The sequence below is a fragment of the Oncorhynchus clarkii genome, chromosome 29 (assembly GCF_045791955.1).
Source record: "Oncorhynchus clarkii lewisi isolate Uvic-CL-2024 chromosome 29, UVic_Ocla_1.0, whole genome shotgun sequence".
Lineage (NCBI taxonomy): Eukaryota > Metazoa > Chordata > Actinopteri > Salmoniformes > Salmonidae > Oncorhynchus > Oncorhynchus clarkii.
Window position 1 is genome coordinate 38,569,986 of NC_092175.1, and position 18,327 is coordinate 38,588,312.

Here is an 18,327-nt window from a genome sequence, read left to right on the forward strand (position 1 = left end):
GTGTGTGTGTGTTCTGATCAGGCACGTCAATGCTTTGCTGCACTATGGGAGACAGACAGCACATCTAGATAAGGGGGTGTGTGTGTTGGGGGGGGGGGGGGGGGGGGGGTTTATTTAGTGGTTAAGTCTGAGTGAGAGAGACCGGCCCACACACACAGTTTATGAGCAAGTGCACTGTATTGCTATGAGGAACACAGAATGTTTTGTGTGTGTGTGTGTGTGTGTGTGTGTGTGTGTGTGTGTGTGTGTGTTCAGCAGCAGAATTCTAGAGAGACTGCAGGACAGGACAGTGTGTTGGTTGGATCCAAGTTAGGGGCGATGGAGGGAGGGATGAAGGTGGGTGGGTGAGGGAGGGAGGGATGGAGATGGGTGGGTGATGGAGGGACGGAGGGGGGTGTGGCAGCGATGGAGGTGGGTGAGGGGGATGGAGGTGGGTGGGTGAGGGAGGGATGGAGGTGGGTGGGTGAGGGATGGAGGTGGGTGTGGGAGGGAGAGATGGATGGAGGTGCGGGAGGGATGGATGGAGGTGGGTGAGGGAGGGATGGAGGTGGGTGTGGGAGGGAGATATGGATGGAGGTGTGGGAGGGAGAGATGGATGGAGGTGGGTGAGGGAGGGATGAAGGTGGGTGCGGGAGGGATGGAGGTGGGTGAGGGATGGATGTAGGTGGGTTCGGGAGGGATGAAGGTGGGTGCGGGAGGGATGGAGGTGGGTGAGGGATGGATGGATGTGGGTGTGGGAGGGAGATATGGATGGAGGTGTGGGAGGGAGGGATGAAGGTGGGTTCGGGAGGGATGGAGGTGGGTGAGGGATGGATGGAGGTGGGTGGGTGAGGGAGGGATGGAGGTGGGTGAGGGAGGGATGGATGGAGGTGGGTGAGGGAGGGAGGGATGGAGGTGGGTGGGTGAGGGAGGGATGGAGGTGGGTGAGGGAGGGATGGATGGAGGTGGGTGAGGGAGGGATGGATGGAGGTGGGTGAGGGATGGATGGAGGTGGGTGATGGAGGGATGGAGGTGGGTGAGGGAGGGATGGAGGTGGGTGGGTGAGGGAGGGATGGAGGTGGGTGAGGGAGGGATGGAGGTGGGTGGGTGAGGGAGGGATGGAGGTGGGTGTGGGAGGGAGGGATGGATGTGGGTATTTACAGGATGACACAGCAGTTACTCTCTCCAGTTTTCTCTCTGTTCCTCTGACCTGAGGAAGGAACACAACACACAGTCAAACACAGTAGGAATGTGGTCAGCACCCTGTCAAACACAGTCAGGATGCGGTCAGAAAACGGTCAGAAAGTTACACGGTCACGATGCGGTCAGGATGCGGTCAGGACGTGGTCAGGACACGGTCAGGACACGGTCAGGACACGGTCAGGAGGCGGTCAGGACGCGGTTAGGAGGCGGTCAGGACGCGGTCAGGACGCAGTCAGGATACTGTCAGGACACTGTCAGGATACTGTTTAGTAGCAATATTGTTGAGAAATCTACATTTTTTTCTAAAAAATAGTATCATTGAAACAAAAACAACCATCTGTCATTATTTAAATAGTGTTGCATAGGCTTACTGAAACACACGTCTTATTACAGGACTGGGATAAGGTTAGAAATATTAATCATGGATCATTAGCTGTTCCTAAACAAACAGAAATAACTACTACCATCATCTACAGTAAAGGCATCATCTATTACTGTGTTTTAGTGTGAGGGGGAGGAACAAGGGATGAATTAAAAGTCTGGAAGGTGGGATAAATGAAAAGCGGGTTACCTTGGGAGTTTGGCTCAGGCAACGTCTCTCTGGCAACTAAATGCATCACTGTGGTTTTCCCCAGAGGCAGTTTGAGAGCTGAGAGAAGGGGAGGAGGAGGAGGAGGAGGGGAGGGAGGAGGAGGAGGGTGCGAGTGACAGAGTAGAACAGCGTTAACAGACAAAGACTTGTTACAAAGACAATATATCATCATAACTATCATCATTTAACTGATCTAACATAGAATACACAACCAAGAGAGAGGAGAGACAGGAGCCAGACAGAGAAACAGAGACCTGAGAGGAGAGAAGAGGGAGAAAGAAAGAGAGCGAGAGACCTGAGAGAGCGAGAGAGCGAGAGAGCGCGAGAGAGAGAGAGAGAGAGAGAGACCTGAGAGGAGAGAAGAGGGAGAAAGAGACCTGAGAGAGAGAGAGACAGAGAGAGACAGAGCGACCTGAGAGAGAGAGAGAGAGAGAGAGAGACAGAGAGAGAGAGACAGAGACAGAGACAGAGACAGAGACAGAGAGAGAGAGAGAGAGAGAGAGAGAGACAGAGAGAGAGAGACAGAGAGAGACAGAGAGAGAGAGACAGAGAGAGACAGAGAGAGAGAGACAGAGAGAAGGACAGAGAGAGAGAGAGAGAGAGACAGACAAGACGTGGACAAAAACAAGAGAAAGAGATCCTCAAAAGGTTCAACAGCTGCACCATAGAGAACATCCCGACCTGTTGAATCACCGCCTGGTATGGCAACTGCTCGGCATCTGACCGTAAGGCGCTACAGAGGGTAGTGCGTACGGCCCAGTACACGGGGCCAAGCTTCCTGCCATCTAGGACATATATACTAGGCGGTGTCAGAGGAAGGCCGCGAATAATTGTCAAAGACTCCAATCTCCAGACTCCACCCAAGTCATAAGACTGCTGAACAACTAATCAATTGGCCACCCGGACAATTTACATTGACACCCCCCTTTGTTTTTACACTGCAGCTAATCGCCACGTATTATCTATGCATAGTCACATTACCCTTACCTACATGTACATATTACCTCAGCTAACCTGTACCCCCATAGTCACATTACCCTTACCTACATGTACATATTACCTCAGCTAACCTGTACCCCCATAGTCACATTACCCTTACCTACATGTACATATTACCTCAGCTAACCTGTACCCCACACATTGACTCGGTACCGGTACCACCTTTATATAGCCTCACTACTAACCTGTACCCCACACATTGACTCGGTACCGGTACCACCTTTATATAGCCTCACTACTAACCTGTACCCCACACATTGACTCGGTACCGGTGCCACCTTTATATAGCCTCACTACTAACCTGTACCCCACACATTGACTCGGTACCGGTACCACCTTTATATAGCCTCACTACTAACCTGTACCCCACACATTGACTCGGTACCGGTACCACCTTTATATAGCCTCACTACTAACCTGTACCCCACACATTGACTCGGTACCGGTACCACCTTTATATAGCCTCACTACTAACCTGTACCCCACACATTGACTCGGTACCGGTACCACCTTTATATAGCCTCACTACTAACCTGTACCCCACACATTGACTCGGTACCGGTACCACCTTTATATAGCCTCACTACTAACCTGTACCCCACACATTGACTCGGTACCGGTACCACCTTTATATAGCCTGGTTATTGTTATTTTATTGTGTTACTTTTTTTAACTTTAGTTTATTTAGTAAATATTTTCTTAACTCTATTTATTGAACTGTATTATTGTTTAAGGGCTTGTAAGTCAGCATTTCACGGTAAGGATACCTGTTGTATTCGGCGCATGTGACAAATACAATTTGATTTGAAAGATGGATGAGACGAGAGCAAGAGATACATACACTGAGTAAACCAAACATTAAGAACACCTTCCTAATGTTGCGTTGCACCCCCCCACCCCACTTTGCCCTCAGAACAGCCTCAATTCTTCAGGGAATGGATTCTACAAGGTGTTGAAAGCGTTCCACAGGGATGCTGGCCCATGTTGACTCCAATGCTTCCCACAGTTGTGTCAAGTTGGCTGGATGTCCTTTGGGTGGTGGACCATTCTTGATACACACAGGAAACTGCTGAGCGTGAATTATACTGCAGCGTTGCAGTTCTTGACACAAAAACGGTACACCTGGCACCTAATACCATTACCCTATTCAAAGGCACTTAAATCTTTTGTCTTGCCCGTTCACCCTCTGAATGGCACATATACACAATCCATGTCAAAAATTGTCTCAAGGCTTAAAAATCTTTCTTTAACCTGTCTCCTCCCCTCCAATGATAGAAGTGGACACCAATAAGGGATCATAGCTTTCACCTGTCTCCTCCCCTCCACTGATAGAAGTGGACATCAATACCAATAAGGGATCATATCTTTCACCTGTCTCCTCTCCTCCAATGATAGAAGTGGACACCAATAAGGGATCATATCTTTCACCTGTCTCCTCTCCTCCAATGATAGAAGTGGACACCAATGAGGGATCATAGCTTTCACCTGTCTCCTCCCCTCCAATGATAGAAGTGGACATCAATACCAATAAGGGATCATAGCTTTCACCTGTCTCCTCTCCTCCAATGATAGAAGTGGACACCAATAAGGGATCATATCTTTCACCTGTCTCCTCTCCTCCAATGATAGAAGTGGACACCAATAAGGGATCATATCTTTAACCTGTCTCCTCTCCTCCAATGATAGAAGTGGACACCAATACCATAAGGGATCATATCTTTAACCTGTCTCCTCTCCTCCAATGATAGAAGTGGACACCAATACCAATAAGGGATCATAGCTTTCACCTGTCTCCTCCCCTCCAATGATAGAAGTGGACACCAATAAGGGATCATATCTTTCACCTGTCTCCTCCCCTCCAATGATAGAAGTGGACACCAATAAGGGATCATAGCTTTCACCTGTCTCCTCCCCTCCAATGATAGAAGTGGACACCAATAAGGGATCATAGCTTTCACCTGTCTCCTCTCCTCCAATGATAGAAGTGGACACCAATAAGGGATCATAGCTTTCACCTGTCTCCTCTCCTCCAATGATAGAAGTGGACATCAATACCAATAAGGGATCATATCTTTAACCTGTCTCCTCCCCTCCAATGATAGAAGTGGACATCAATACCAATAAGGGATCATAGCTTTAACCTGTCTCCTCTCCTCCAATGATAGAAGTGGACACCAATAAGGGATCATATCTTTCACCTGTCTCCTCTCCTCCAATGATAGAAGTGGACACCAATAAGGGATCATATCTTTAACCTGTCTCCTCTCCTCCAATGATAGAAGTGGACATCAATACCAATAAGGGATCATATCTTTAACCTGTCTCCTCCCCTCCAATGATAGAAGTGGACATCAATACCAATAAGGGATCATAGCTTTAACCTGTCTCCTCTCCTCCAATGATAGAAGTGGACACCAATAAGGGATCATATCTTTCACCTGTCTCCTCTCCTCCAATGATAGAAGTGGACACCAATAAGGGATCATATCTTTAACCTGTCTCCTCTCCTCCAATGATAGAAGTGGACATCAATACCAATAAGGGATCATATCTTTCACCTGTCTCCTCCCCTCCAATGATAGAAGTGGACATCAATAAGGGATCATAGCTTTCACCTGTCTCCTCTCCTCCAATGATAGAAGTGGACACCAATAAGGGATCATAGCTTTCACCTGTCTCCTCTCCTCCAATGATAGAAGTGGACATCAATATCAATAAGGGATCATATCTTTAACCTGTCTCCTCCCCTCCAATGATAGAAGTGGACATCAATATCAATAAGGGATCATATCTTTAACCTGTCTCCTCCCCTCCAATGATAGAAGTGGACATCAATACCAATAAGGGATCATAGCTTTCAGCGGTCTCCTCCCCTCCAATGATAGAAGTGGACACCAATAAGGGATCATAGCTTTCACCTGTCTCTTCCCCTCCAATGATAGAAGTGGACATCAATACCAATAAGGGATCATAGCTTTCACCTGTCTCCTCCCCTCCAATGATAGAAGTGGACATCAATACCAATAAGGGATCATAGCTTTCACCTGTCTCCTCCCCTCCAATGATAGAAGTGGACACCAATAAGGGATCATAGCTTTCACCTGTCTCTTCCCCTCCAATGATAGAAGTGGACATCAATACCAATAAGGGATCATAGCTTTCACCTGTCTCCTCCCCTCCAATGATAGAAGTGGACATCAATACCAATAAGGGATCATAGCTTTCACCTGTCTCCTCCCCTCCAATGATAGAAGTGGACACCAATAAGGGATCAAAGCTTTCACCTGTCTCCTCCCCTCCAATGATAGAAGTGGACACCAATAAGGGATCATAGCTTTCACCTGTCTCCTCCCCTCCAATGATAGAAGTGGACACCAATACCAATAAGGGATCATATCTTTAACCTGTCTCATCTCCTCCAATGATAGAAGTGGACACCAATAAGGGATCATAGCTTTCACCTGTCTCCTCCCTTCCAATGATAGAAGTGGACATCAATACCAATAAGGGATCATAGCTTTAACCTGTCTCCTCTCCTCCAATGATAGAAGTGGACACCAATACCAATAAGGGATCATAGCTTTCACCTGTCTCCTCTCCTCCAATGATAGAAGTGGACACCAATAAGGGATCATAGCTTTAACCTGTCTCCTATCCTCCAATGATAGAAGTGGACACCAATAAGGGATCATAGCTTTCACCTGTCTCCTCCCTTCCAATGATAGAAGTGGACATCAATACCAATAAGGGATCATAGCTTTAACCTGTCTCCTCCCCTCCAATGATAGAAGTGGACACCAATAAGGGATCATATCTTTCACCTGTCTCCTCCCCTCCAATGATAGAAGTGGACACCAATAAGGGATCATAGCTTTAACCTGTCTCTTCCCCTCCAATGATAGAAGTGGACACCAATACCAATAAGGGATCATAGCTTTCACCTGTCTCCTCCCCTCCAATGATAGAAGTGGACACCAATAAGGGATCATAGCTTTAACCTGTCTCCTCCCCTCCAATGATAGAAGTGGACATCAATACCAATAAGGGATCATATCTTTAACCTGTCTCCTCCCCTCCAATGATAGAAGTGGACATCAATACCAATAAGGGATCATATCTTTAACCTGTCTCCTCCCCTCCAATGATAGAAGTGGACATCAATACCAATAAGGGATCATATCTTTCACCTGTCTCCTCCCCTCCAATGATAGAAGTGGACACCAATAAGGGATCATAGCTTTAACCTGTCTCCTCCCCTCCAATGATAGAAGTAGACATCAATACCAATAAGGGATCATATCTTTAACCTGTCTCCTCCCCTCCAATGATAGAAGTGGACATCAATACCAATAAGGGATCATATCTTTAACCTGTCTCCTCCCCTCCAATGATAGAAGTGGACATCAATACCAATAAGGGATCATATCTTTCACCTGTCTCCTCCCCTCCAATGATAGAAGTGGACACCAATAAGGGATCATAGCTTTAACCTGTCTCCTCCCCTCCAATGATAGAAGTGGACATCAATACCAATAAGGGATCATATCTTTAACCTGTCTCCTCTCCTCCAATGATAGAAGTGGACATCAATACCAATAAGGGATCATAGCTTTAACCTGTCTCCTCTCCTCCAATGATAGAAGTGGACATCAATACCAATAAGGGATCATATCTTTCACCTGTCTCCTCCCCTCCAATGATAGAAGTGGACATCAATACCAATAAGGGATCATATCTTTCACCTGTCTCCTCCCCTCCAATGATAGAAGTGGACACAATACAATAAGGGATCATAGCTTTAACCTGTCTCCTCCCCTCCAATGATAGAAGTGGACATCAATACCAATAAGGGATCATATCTTTAACCTGTCTCATCCCCTCCAATGATAGAAGTGGACATCAATACCAATAAGGGATCATATCTTTAACCTGTCTCCTCCCCTCCAATGATAGAAGTGGACACCAATACCAATAAGGGATCATATATTTAACCTGTCTCCTCTCCTCCAATGATAGAAGTGGACACCAATAAGGGATCATAGCTTTCACCTGTCTCCTCCCCTCCAATGATAGAAGTGGACACCAATACCAATAAGGGATCATATATTTAACCTGTCAATGATAGAAGTGGAAACCAATAATGATAGAAGTGGACACCAATAAGGGATCATATCTTTATAATGATAGAAGTGGACATCAATACCAATAAGGGATCATATCTTTCACCTGTCTCCTCCCCTTCAATGATAGGGATCATAATGATAGAAGTGGACACCAATAAGGGATCATATCTTTAACCTGTCTTAACCTGTCTCCTCTCCTCCAATGATAGAAGTGGACACCAATACCAATAAGGGATCATATAATGATAGAAGTGGAAACCAATAAGGGATCATATATTTAACCTTGATAGAAGTGGACAACCTGTCTCCTCTCCTCCATGATAGAAGTGGACACCAATACCAACCTGTCTCCTCTCCTCCAATGGGAACCTGTCTCCTCTCCTCCATAGGATCATAGCTTTAACCTGTCTCCTCTCCTCCAATGATAGAAGTGGACACCAATACCAATAAGGGATCATAGCTTTAACCTGTCTCCTCTCCTCCAATGATAGAAGTGGACATCAATACCAATAAGGGATCATAGCTTTAACCTGTCTCCTCTCCTCCACTGATAGAAGTGGACATCAATACCAATAAGGGATCATATATTTAACCTGTCTCCTCTCCTCCACTGATAGAAGTGGACATCAATACCAATAATGGATCATAGCTTTAACCTGTCTCCTCTCCTCCACTGATAGAAGTGGACATCAATACCAATAAGGGATCATATATTTAACCTGTCTCCTCTCCTCCACTGATAGAAGTGGACATCAATACCAATAATGGATCATAGCTTTAACCTGTCTCCTCTCCTCCAATGATAGAAGTGGACACCAATACCAATAAGGGATCATAGCTTTAACCTGTCTCCTCTCCTCCAATGATAGAAGTGGACACAATACCAATAAGGGATCATAGCTTTAACCTGTCTCCTCTCCTCCAATGATAGAAGTGGACACAATACCAATAAGGGATCATAGCTTTAACCTGTCTCCTCTCCTCCAATGATAGAAGTGGACATCAATACCAATAAGGGATCATAGCTTTAACCTGTCTCCTCTCCTCCACTGATAGAAGTGGACATCAATACCAATAAGGGATCATAGCTTTAACCTGTCTCCTCTCCTCCAATGATAGAAGTGGACATCAATACCAATAAGGGATCATAGCTTTAACCTGTCTCCTCTCCTCCAATGATAGAAGTGGACACCAATAAGGGATCATAGCTTTAACCTGTCTCCTCCCCTCCAATGATAGAAGTGGACACCAATAAGGGATCATATCTTTCACCTGTCTCCTCCCCTCCAATGATAGAAGTGGACACCAATAAGGGATCATAGCTTTAACCTGTCTCTTCCCCTCCAATGATAGAAGTGGACACCAATACCAATAAGGGATCATAGCTTTCACCTGTCTCCTCCCCTCCAATGATAGAAGTGGACACCAATAAGGGATCATAGCTTTAACCTGTCTCCTCCCCTCCAATGATAGAAGTGGACATCAATACCAATAAGGGATCATATCTTTAACCTGTCTCCTCCCCTCCAATGATAGAAGTGGACATCAATACCAATAAGGGATCATATCTTTAACCTGTCTCCTCCCCTCCAATGATAGAAGTGGACATCAATACCAATAAGGGATCATATCTTTCACCTGTCTCCTCCCCTCCAATGATAGAAGTGGACACCAATAAGGGATCATAGCTTTAACCTGTCTCCTCCCCTCCAATGATAGAAGTGGACATCAATACCAATAAGGGATCATATCTTTAACCTGTCTCCTCCCCTCCAATGATAGAAGTGGACATCAATACCAATAAGGGATCATATCTTTAACCTGTCTCCTCCCCTCCAATGATAGAAGTGGACATCAATACCAATAAGGGATCATATCTTTCACCTGTCTCCTCCCCTCCAATGATAGAAGTGGACACCAATAAGGGATCATAGCTTTAACCTGTCTCCTCCCCTCCAATGATAGAAGTGGACATCAATACCAATAAGGGATCATATCTTTAACCTGTCTCCTCTCCTCCAATGATAGAAGTGGACATCAATACCAATAAGGGATCATAGCTTTAACCTGTCTCCTCTCCTCCAATGATAGAAGTGGACATCAATACCAATAAGGGATCATATCTTTCACCTGTCTCCTCCCCTCCAATGATAGAAGTGGACATCAATACCAATAAGGGATCATATCTTTAACCTGTCTCCTCCCCTCCAATGATAGAAGTGGACATCAATACCAATAAGGGATCATATCTTTCACCTGTCTCCTCCCCTCCAATGATAGAAGTGGACACCAATAAGGGATCATAGCTTTAACCTGTCTCCTCCCCTCCAATGATAGAAGTGGACATCAATACCAATAAGGGATCATATCTTTAACCTGTCTCCTCCCCTCCAATGATAGAAGTGGACATCAATACCAATAAGGGATCATATCTTTAACCTGTCTCCTCCCCTCCAATGATAGAAGTGGACATCAATACCAATAAGGGATCATATCTTTCACCTGTCTCCTCCCCTCCAATGATAGAAGTGGACACCAATAAGGGATCATAGCTTTAACCTGTCTCCTCCCCTCCAATGATAGAAGTGGACATCAATACCAATAAGGGATCATATCTTTAACCTGTCTCCTCCCCTCCAATGATAGAAGTGGACATCAATACCAATAAGGGATCATATCTTTAACCTGTCTCCTCCCCTCCAATGATAGAAGTGGACACCAATAAGGGATCATATCTTTAACCTGTCTCCTCCCCTCCAATGATAGAAGTGGACATCAATACCAATAAGGGATCATATCTTTCACCTGTCTCCTCCCCTTCAATGATAGAAGTGGACACCAATAAGGGATCATAGCTTTAACCTGTCTCCTCCCCTCCAATGATAGAAGTGGACACCAATAAGGGATCATATCTTTAACCTGTCTCCTCTCCTCCAATGATAGAAGTGGACACCAATAAGGGATCATAGCTTTAACCTGTCTCCTCTCCTCCAATGATAGAAGTGGACACCAATACCAATAAGGGATCATATATTTAACCTGTCTCCTCCCCTCCAATGATAGAAGTGGAAACCAATAAGGGATCATATATTTAACCTGTCTCCTCCCCTCCAATGATAGAAGTGGACACCAATAAGGGATCATATATTTAACCTGTCTCCTCTCCTCCAATGATAGAAGTGGACACCAATACCAATAAGGGATCATAGCTTTAACCTGTCTCCTCTCCTCCAATGATAGAAGTGGACATCAATACCAATAAGGGATCATAGCTTTAACCTGTCTCCTCTCCTCCAATGATAGAAGTGGACATCAATACCAATAAGGGATCATATCTTTCACCTGTCTCCTCTCCTCCAATGATAGAAGTGGACACCAATAAGGGATCATATATTTAACCTGTCTCCTCTCCTCCAATGATAGAAGTGGACACCAATACCAATAAGGGATCATAGCTTTAACCTGTCTCCTCTCCTCCAATGATAGAAGTGGACATCAATACCAATAAGGGATCATAGCTTTAACCTGTCTCCTCTCCTCCACTGATAGAAGTGGACATCAATACCAATAAGGGATCATATATTTAACCTGTCTCCTCTCCTCCACTGATAGAAGTGGACATCAATACCAATAATGGATCATAGCTTTAACCTGTCTCCTCTCCTCCAATGATAGAAGTGGACACCAATACCAATAAGGGATCATAGCTTTAACCTGTCTCCTCTCCTCCAATGATAGAAGTGGACATCAATACCAATAAGGGATCATAGCTTTAACCTGTCTCCTCTCCTCCACTGATAGAAGTGGACATCAATACCAATAAGGGATCATATATTTAACCTGTCTCCTCTCCTCCACTGATAGAAGTGGACATCAATACCAATAATGGATCATAGCTTTAACCTGTCTCCTCTCCTCCAATGATAGAAGTGGACACCAATACCAATAAGGGATCATAGCTTTAACCTGTCTCCTCTCCTCCAATGATAGAAGTGGACATCAATACCAATAAGGGATCATAGCTTTAACCTGTCTCCTCTCCTCCACTGATAGAAGTGGACATCAATACCAATAAGGGATCATATATTTAACCTGTCTCCTCTCCTCCACTGATAGAAGTGGACATCAATACCAATAATGGATCATAGCTTTAACCTGTCTCCTCTCCTCCACTGATAGAAGTGGACACCAATACCAATAATGGATCATATATTTAACCTGTCTCCTCCCCTCCAATGATAGAAGTGGATTTCACAAGTGGCATCAAAAAGGGCTCATATTTAAATGATATATTCACCAAAAGAAAAATATGGGGGATTGGAAATGATGCAGACAATTATGGAAGGCCTGCCCCCACCCACCAAAACACATTTTAAAAAGTATAATAATGAAGACATCATAACACATATAGATTCATGTAGTAACCAAAAAAAGTGTTAAACAAATCAAAATATATTCCTATTTGAGATTCTTCAAAGTAGCCACCCTTTGCCTTAATGATAGCTTTGCACACTCTTGGCATTCTCTCAACCAGCTTCACCTGGAATGCTTTTCCAACAGTCTTGAAGGAGTTCCCACATATGCTGAGTACTTGTTGGCTGCTTTTCCTTCACTTTGTAGTTAGGGCCTAATTGATTTATTTCCTTATTAAACTCAGCAAAAAAAAGAAACATCCTCTCACTTTATTTTCAGCAAACTTAACATGTGTAAATATTTGTATGAACATAACAAGATTCAATAACAGATATAAACTGAACAAGTTCCACAGACATGTGACTAACATAAATGGAATAATGTGTCCCTGAACAAAGCGGGGGTCAAAATCAAAAGCAACAGTCAGTATCTGGTGTGGCCACCAGCTGCATTAAGTACTGCAGTGCATCTCCTCCTCATGGACTTTGCCAGTTCTTGCTGTACCTCACTCTTCCACCAAGGCACCTACAAGTTCCCGGACATTTCTGGGGGGAATGGCCCTAGCCCTCACCCTCCAATCCAACAGGTCCCAGACGTGCTCAATGGGATTGAGATCCAGGCTCTTTGCTGGCCATGGCAGAACACTGACATTCCTGTCTTGCAGTAAATCAGCCATACTGCTAATTCTGTGCGTGGTGGCCTTGTCATGCTGGAGGGTCATGTCAGGATGAGCCTCCAGAGCCTCCTATCCGTTTTAAATTCTGTTCCAATCCCTCTTCATATCCCAGGCTAGGTTAGTATTCTGTGGATTCCCAACATGGTCTCAGAGCATTTTGTATTATTCTGTACGTAAATCCGAGAACTCCATTTAATATGATATGTTACGTTTCGTATCGTATGTATTAATTTGTGGATGTCCATCACCCATGTTGTGTTATATGGTATGAATTACAACTCGTATTATATGTTACGAATTTGCAAAATGTTTGATATGTTACAAATTTTAGCTAGCTGGCTAACGTTAGCTAGGCGTTAAGGTTAGGGTTAAGTTTAAGAGTTAGGTTAAAGGGTAAGGGTATGGGAAGGAATAGCTGAAAGAGTTAAGGTTAGGGTTAGGCTTAGCTAACATGCTAAGTAGATGCAAAGTAGCTAAAAAGTAGTAAGTATTTGAACATTTGCTAATTAGCTAACATGCTGAAGTTGTCTGTGATGAGATTCGAACATGGATCCTTTGGGTTGCTAGATGCATATAACGTTTGTGTTATACCCCCACCCAAATACCCTACTTTCGCTTTTGCCCTTAACTAACCATCTGGCTTACGTAACCATACCAAACGTAACATACAGATATACATTTACTATGTTACGTCTAGTCTATGAGACCGGGCTAGGATTCCAACATCCGCAAATCCCAGAACACCGAAATCTCTAATCCTCAGCCTCTCTGAACGAAGAATGTTTATGTCAGAAATGTTGGGCCATTATCCTTTCGATGGGAATATTGGCCTAAGTGTAAAAGGATTCAAAATGTCTATGTTTGCATCACATATTCCACCCTATTCCCTACATAGGGTTCTGGTCAAAGTAGTGCACTATGGTACAATAGTGCACTATATAGGGTATAGGGTGCGCTTTGTGTACAGGGGCTAAAGCTTTATGAGCGAGATAATGGTTAAAATGAGATACCTGAAACGGGTTATGACTATAGCTATCCCCATTACCCAAACACAACACCAAAGCACTGTCAACTGTACTGAACAAAAATACAGTGCCTTGCGAAAGTATTCGGCCCCCTTGAACTTTGCGACCTTTTGCCACATTTTATGCTTCAAACATAAAGATATAAAACTGTATTTTTTTGTGAAGAATCAACAACAAGTAGGACACAATCATGAAGTGGAACGACATTTATTGGATATTTCAAACTTTTTTAACAAATCAAAAACTGAAAAATTGGGCGTGCAAAATTATTCAGCCCCTTTACTTTCAGTGCAGCAAACTCTCTCCAGAAGTTCAGTGAGGATCTCTGAATGATCCAATGTTGACCTAAATGACTAATGATGATAAATACAATCCACCTGTGTGTAATCAAGTCTCTGTATAAATGCACCTGCACTGTGATAGTCTCAGAGGTCCGTTAAAAGCGCAGAGAGCATCATGAAGAACAAGGAACACACCAGGCAGGTCCGAGACACTGTTGTGAAGAAGTTTAAAGCCGGATTTGGATACAAAAATATTTCCCAAGCTTTAAACATCCCAAGGAGCACTGTGCAAGCAATAATATTGAAATGGAAGGAGTATCAGACCACTGCAAATCTACCAAGACCTGGCCGTCCCTCTAAACTTTCAGCTCATACAAGGAGAAGACTGATCAGAGATGCAGCCAAGAGGCCCATGATCACTCTGGATGAACTGCAGAGATCTACAGCTGAGGTGGGAGACTCTGTCCATAGGACAACAATCAGTCGTATATTGCACAAATCTGGCCTTTATGGAAGAGTGGCAAGAAGAAAGCCATTTCTTAAAGATATCCATAAAAAAGTGTTGTTTAAAGTTTGCCACAAGCCACCTGGGAGACACATCAAACATGTGGAAGAAGGTGCTCTGGTCAGATGAAACCAAAATTGAACTTTTTGGCAACAATGCAAAACGTTATGTTTGGCGTAAAAGCAACACAGCTGAACACACCATCCCCACTGTCAAACATGGAAGCAGCATCATGGTTTGGGCCTGCTTTTCTTCAGCAGGGACAGGGAAGATGGTTAAAATTGATGGGAAGATGGATGGAGCCAAATACAGGACCATTCTGGAAGAAAACCTGATGGAGTCTGCAAAAGACCTGAGACTGGGACGGAGATTTGTCTTCCAACAAGACAATGATCCAAAACATAAAGCAAAATCTACAATGGAATGGTTCAAAAATAAACATATCCAGGTGTTAGAATGGCCAAGTCAAAGTCCAGACCTGAATCCAATCGAGAATCTGTGGAAAGAACTGAAAACTGCTGTTCACAAATGCTCTCCATCCAACCTCACTGAGCTCGAGCTGTTTTGCAAGGAGGAATGGGAAAACATTTCAGTCTCTCGATGTGCAAAACTGATAGAGACATACACCAAGAGACTTAGAGCTGTAATCGCAGCAAAAGGTGGCGCTACAAAGTATTAACTTAAGGGGGCTGAATAATTTTGCACGCCCAATTTTTCAGTTTTTGATTTGTTAAAAAAGTTTGAAATATCCAATAAATGTCGTTCCACTTCATGATTGTGTCCCACTTGTTGTTGATTCTTCACAAAAAAATACAGTTTTATATCTTTATGTTTGAAGCCTGAAATGTGGCAAAAGGTCGCAAAGTTCAAGGGGGCCGAATACTTTCGCAAGGCACTGTATAAACGCAACATGTAAAGTGTTGGTCCCATTTTTTATGAGCTGAAATAAAGGTCCCAGAAATTTTCCATAAGCACAAAAAGATTCTCTCAAATTCTGTGCACAAATTTGTTTACATCCCAGTTAGTGAGCATTTCTCCTTTGCCAAAATAATCCATCCACCTGATAGGTGTGGCATATCAAGAAGCTGATTAAAACAGAAAGATCATTACATAGGTGCACCTTGTGCTCTAAAAATGTGCAATTTTGTCACACAACACAATACCACAGATGTCTCAAGTTTTGAGGGAGCGTGCAATTGGCATGCTGACTGCAGGAATGTCCACCAGAGCTGTTGCCAGAGAATTTAATGTTAATAGCTCTACCATAAGCTGCCTCCAATGTCGTTTAGAGAATTGGGCAGTACGTCCAACCGGCCTCACAACCGCAGACCACGTGTAAGGACCTCCACATCTGGCTTCTTCACAGAGCAGCTGATGAAACCTGTGGGTGTCATGCTACTCATCTGGCTTCTTCACCGAGCAGCTGATGAAACCTGTGGGTGTCATGCTACTCATCTGGCTTCTTCACCGAGCAGCTGATGAAACCTGTGGGTGTCATGCTACTCATCTGGCTTCTTCACCGAGCAGCTGATTAAACCTGTGGGTGTCATGCTACTCATCTGGCTTCTTCACCGAGCAGCTGATGAAACCTGTGGGTGTCATGCTACTCATCTGGCTTCTTCACCGGGCAGCTGATGAAACCTGTGGGTGTCATGCTACTCAACTGCCACCATCACCTCATGTTTCAGCATGATAATGCTCCATGTCACAAGGATCTGTACGCCAATATCCAGCAACTTCTCACAGCCATTGAAGAGGAGTGGAACAACATTCCACAGGCCACAATCAACAGCCTGTGTCGTGAGCCAAATGGTGGTCACACCAGATATGGGACCGGTTTCTGATCCAGAAAAGGTCTGTATTCCCAGTCATGTGAAATCCATTGATTAGGGCCTAATGAATTGATTTCAATTGACTGATTTTGACTGTGTTTCCGGTGTGTGTGTGTGTGTTTCCGGTGTGTTTGTGTTTCCGGGTGTGTGTGTGTGTGTGTGTGTTTCCGGTGTGTTCTCACCTCCTAGCGTGACGTTTCCATGTAGAAAGCGACCCTGGTAGATGAGCCTCAGGATGTTAGGACTGCTGACCTGTTCCTCCTCCCAGTCTGAAGAGAAATGAAGATCACCATCATCACCACCATCATCAACAACATTATCATCGAGAGACAGATAGAAAGAAGGAAGACAGAGAAATGGGTCTGGAGGACACCATACCAACCCACACCTTTTATTTTACCTTTATTTAACTAGGCAAGTCAGAACAAATTCTTATTTTCAATGACGGCCTAGGAACAATGGGTTAACTGCCTTGTTCAGGGGCAGAACGACAGACCTTGTCAGCTCGGGGGTTTGAACTTGCAACCTTTCAGTAACTAGTCCGACGCTCTAACCACTAGGCTACCCTGCCGCGCCTAACAAGCCATGCAAGTTAACATGTTCAGGTGTGTGTGTGTGTGTGTGTGTGTGTGTATAATATCCCGGGTTCTGTGAGGGGTTCTGGCTCAATGTCTTTAAACTCATTAGTGTGTAACATGTCCCCTTCATTCCCACCAGAGCTCCTCCATCTTCCCTGTATTACTTCTCCTCCATCTTCCCTGTACAACTTCTCCTCCATCTTCCCTGTATTACTTCTCCTCCATCTTCCCTGTATAACTTCTCCTCCATCTTCCCTGTATAACTTCTCCTCCATCTTCCCTGTATTACTTCTCCTCCATCTTCCCTGTATTACTTCTCCTCCATCTTCCCTGTATTACTTCTCCTCCATCTTCCCTGTATTACTTCTCCTCCATCTTCCCTGTATTACTTCTCCTCCATCTTCCCTGTATTACTTCTCCTCCATCTTCCCTGTATAACTTCTCCTCCATCTTCCCTGTATAACTTCTCCTCCATCTTCCCTTTATTACTTCTCCTCCATCTTCCCTGTATTACTTCTCCTCCATCTTCCCTGTATTACTTCTCCTCCATCTCCCCTGTATTACTTCTCCTCCATCTCCCCTGTATTACTTCTCCTCCATCTCCCCTGTATTACTTCTCCTCCATCTCCCCTGTATTACTTCTCCTCCATCTTCCCTGTATTACTTCTCCTCCATCTTCCCTGTATTACTTCTCCATCTCCCCTGTATTACTTATCCTCCATCTCCCCTGTATTACTTCTCATACTGTATATCATACAGTGCATTCAGACCCTTGGAGTTTTTCAACATTTTGTCACGTTACAGCCTTATTCAAATCAAATCAAATTTTATGTCACATACACATGGTTAGCAGATGTTAATGCGAGTGTAGCGAAATGCTTGTGCTTCTAGTTCCGACAATGCAGTAATAACCAACGAGTAATCTAGCAATTTCACAACAACTACCTTATACACAAGTGTAAAGGGATGAAAAATATGTACATAGAGATATATGAATGAGTGATGGTACAGAACAGCATAGGCAAGATGCAGTAGATGGTTTTGAGTACAGTATTTAAATATGAGATGAGTAACGTAGGGTATGTAAACATTATATTAAGTGGCATTGTTTAAAGTGGCTA

The 18,327-nt window shown here is 44.1% G+C and overlaps 1 protein-coding gene across 1 annotated transcript in view; it reads right to left on the bottom strand.

The window, feature by feature from the left end:
* Positions 1-18,327, bottom strand: part of LOC139388419 (ubiquitin-like protein 3) — a 66,710-nt gene continuing 48,383 nt past the window's right edge. Inside the window, exons 3-5 of the mRNA XM_071135064.1 lie at positions 16,811-16,897; positions 1,754-1,831; positions 1-1,189 (exon numbers count right to left, since the gene is read on the bottom strand). Of these exons, the coding sequence (XP_070991165.1) occupies positions 1,137-1,189; positions 1,754-1,831; positions 16,811-16,897 (218 nt within the window). The 3' untranslated portion in view covers positions 1-1,136. The remainder of the gene's footprint in view (positions 1,190-1,753; positions 1,832-16,810; positions 16,898-18,327) is intronic.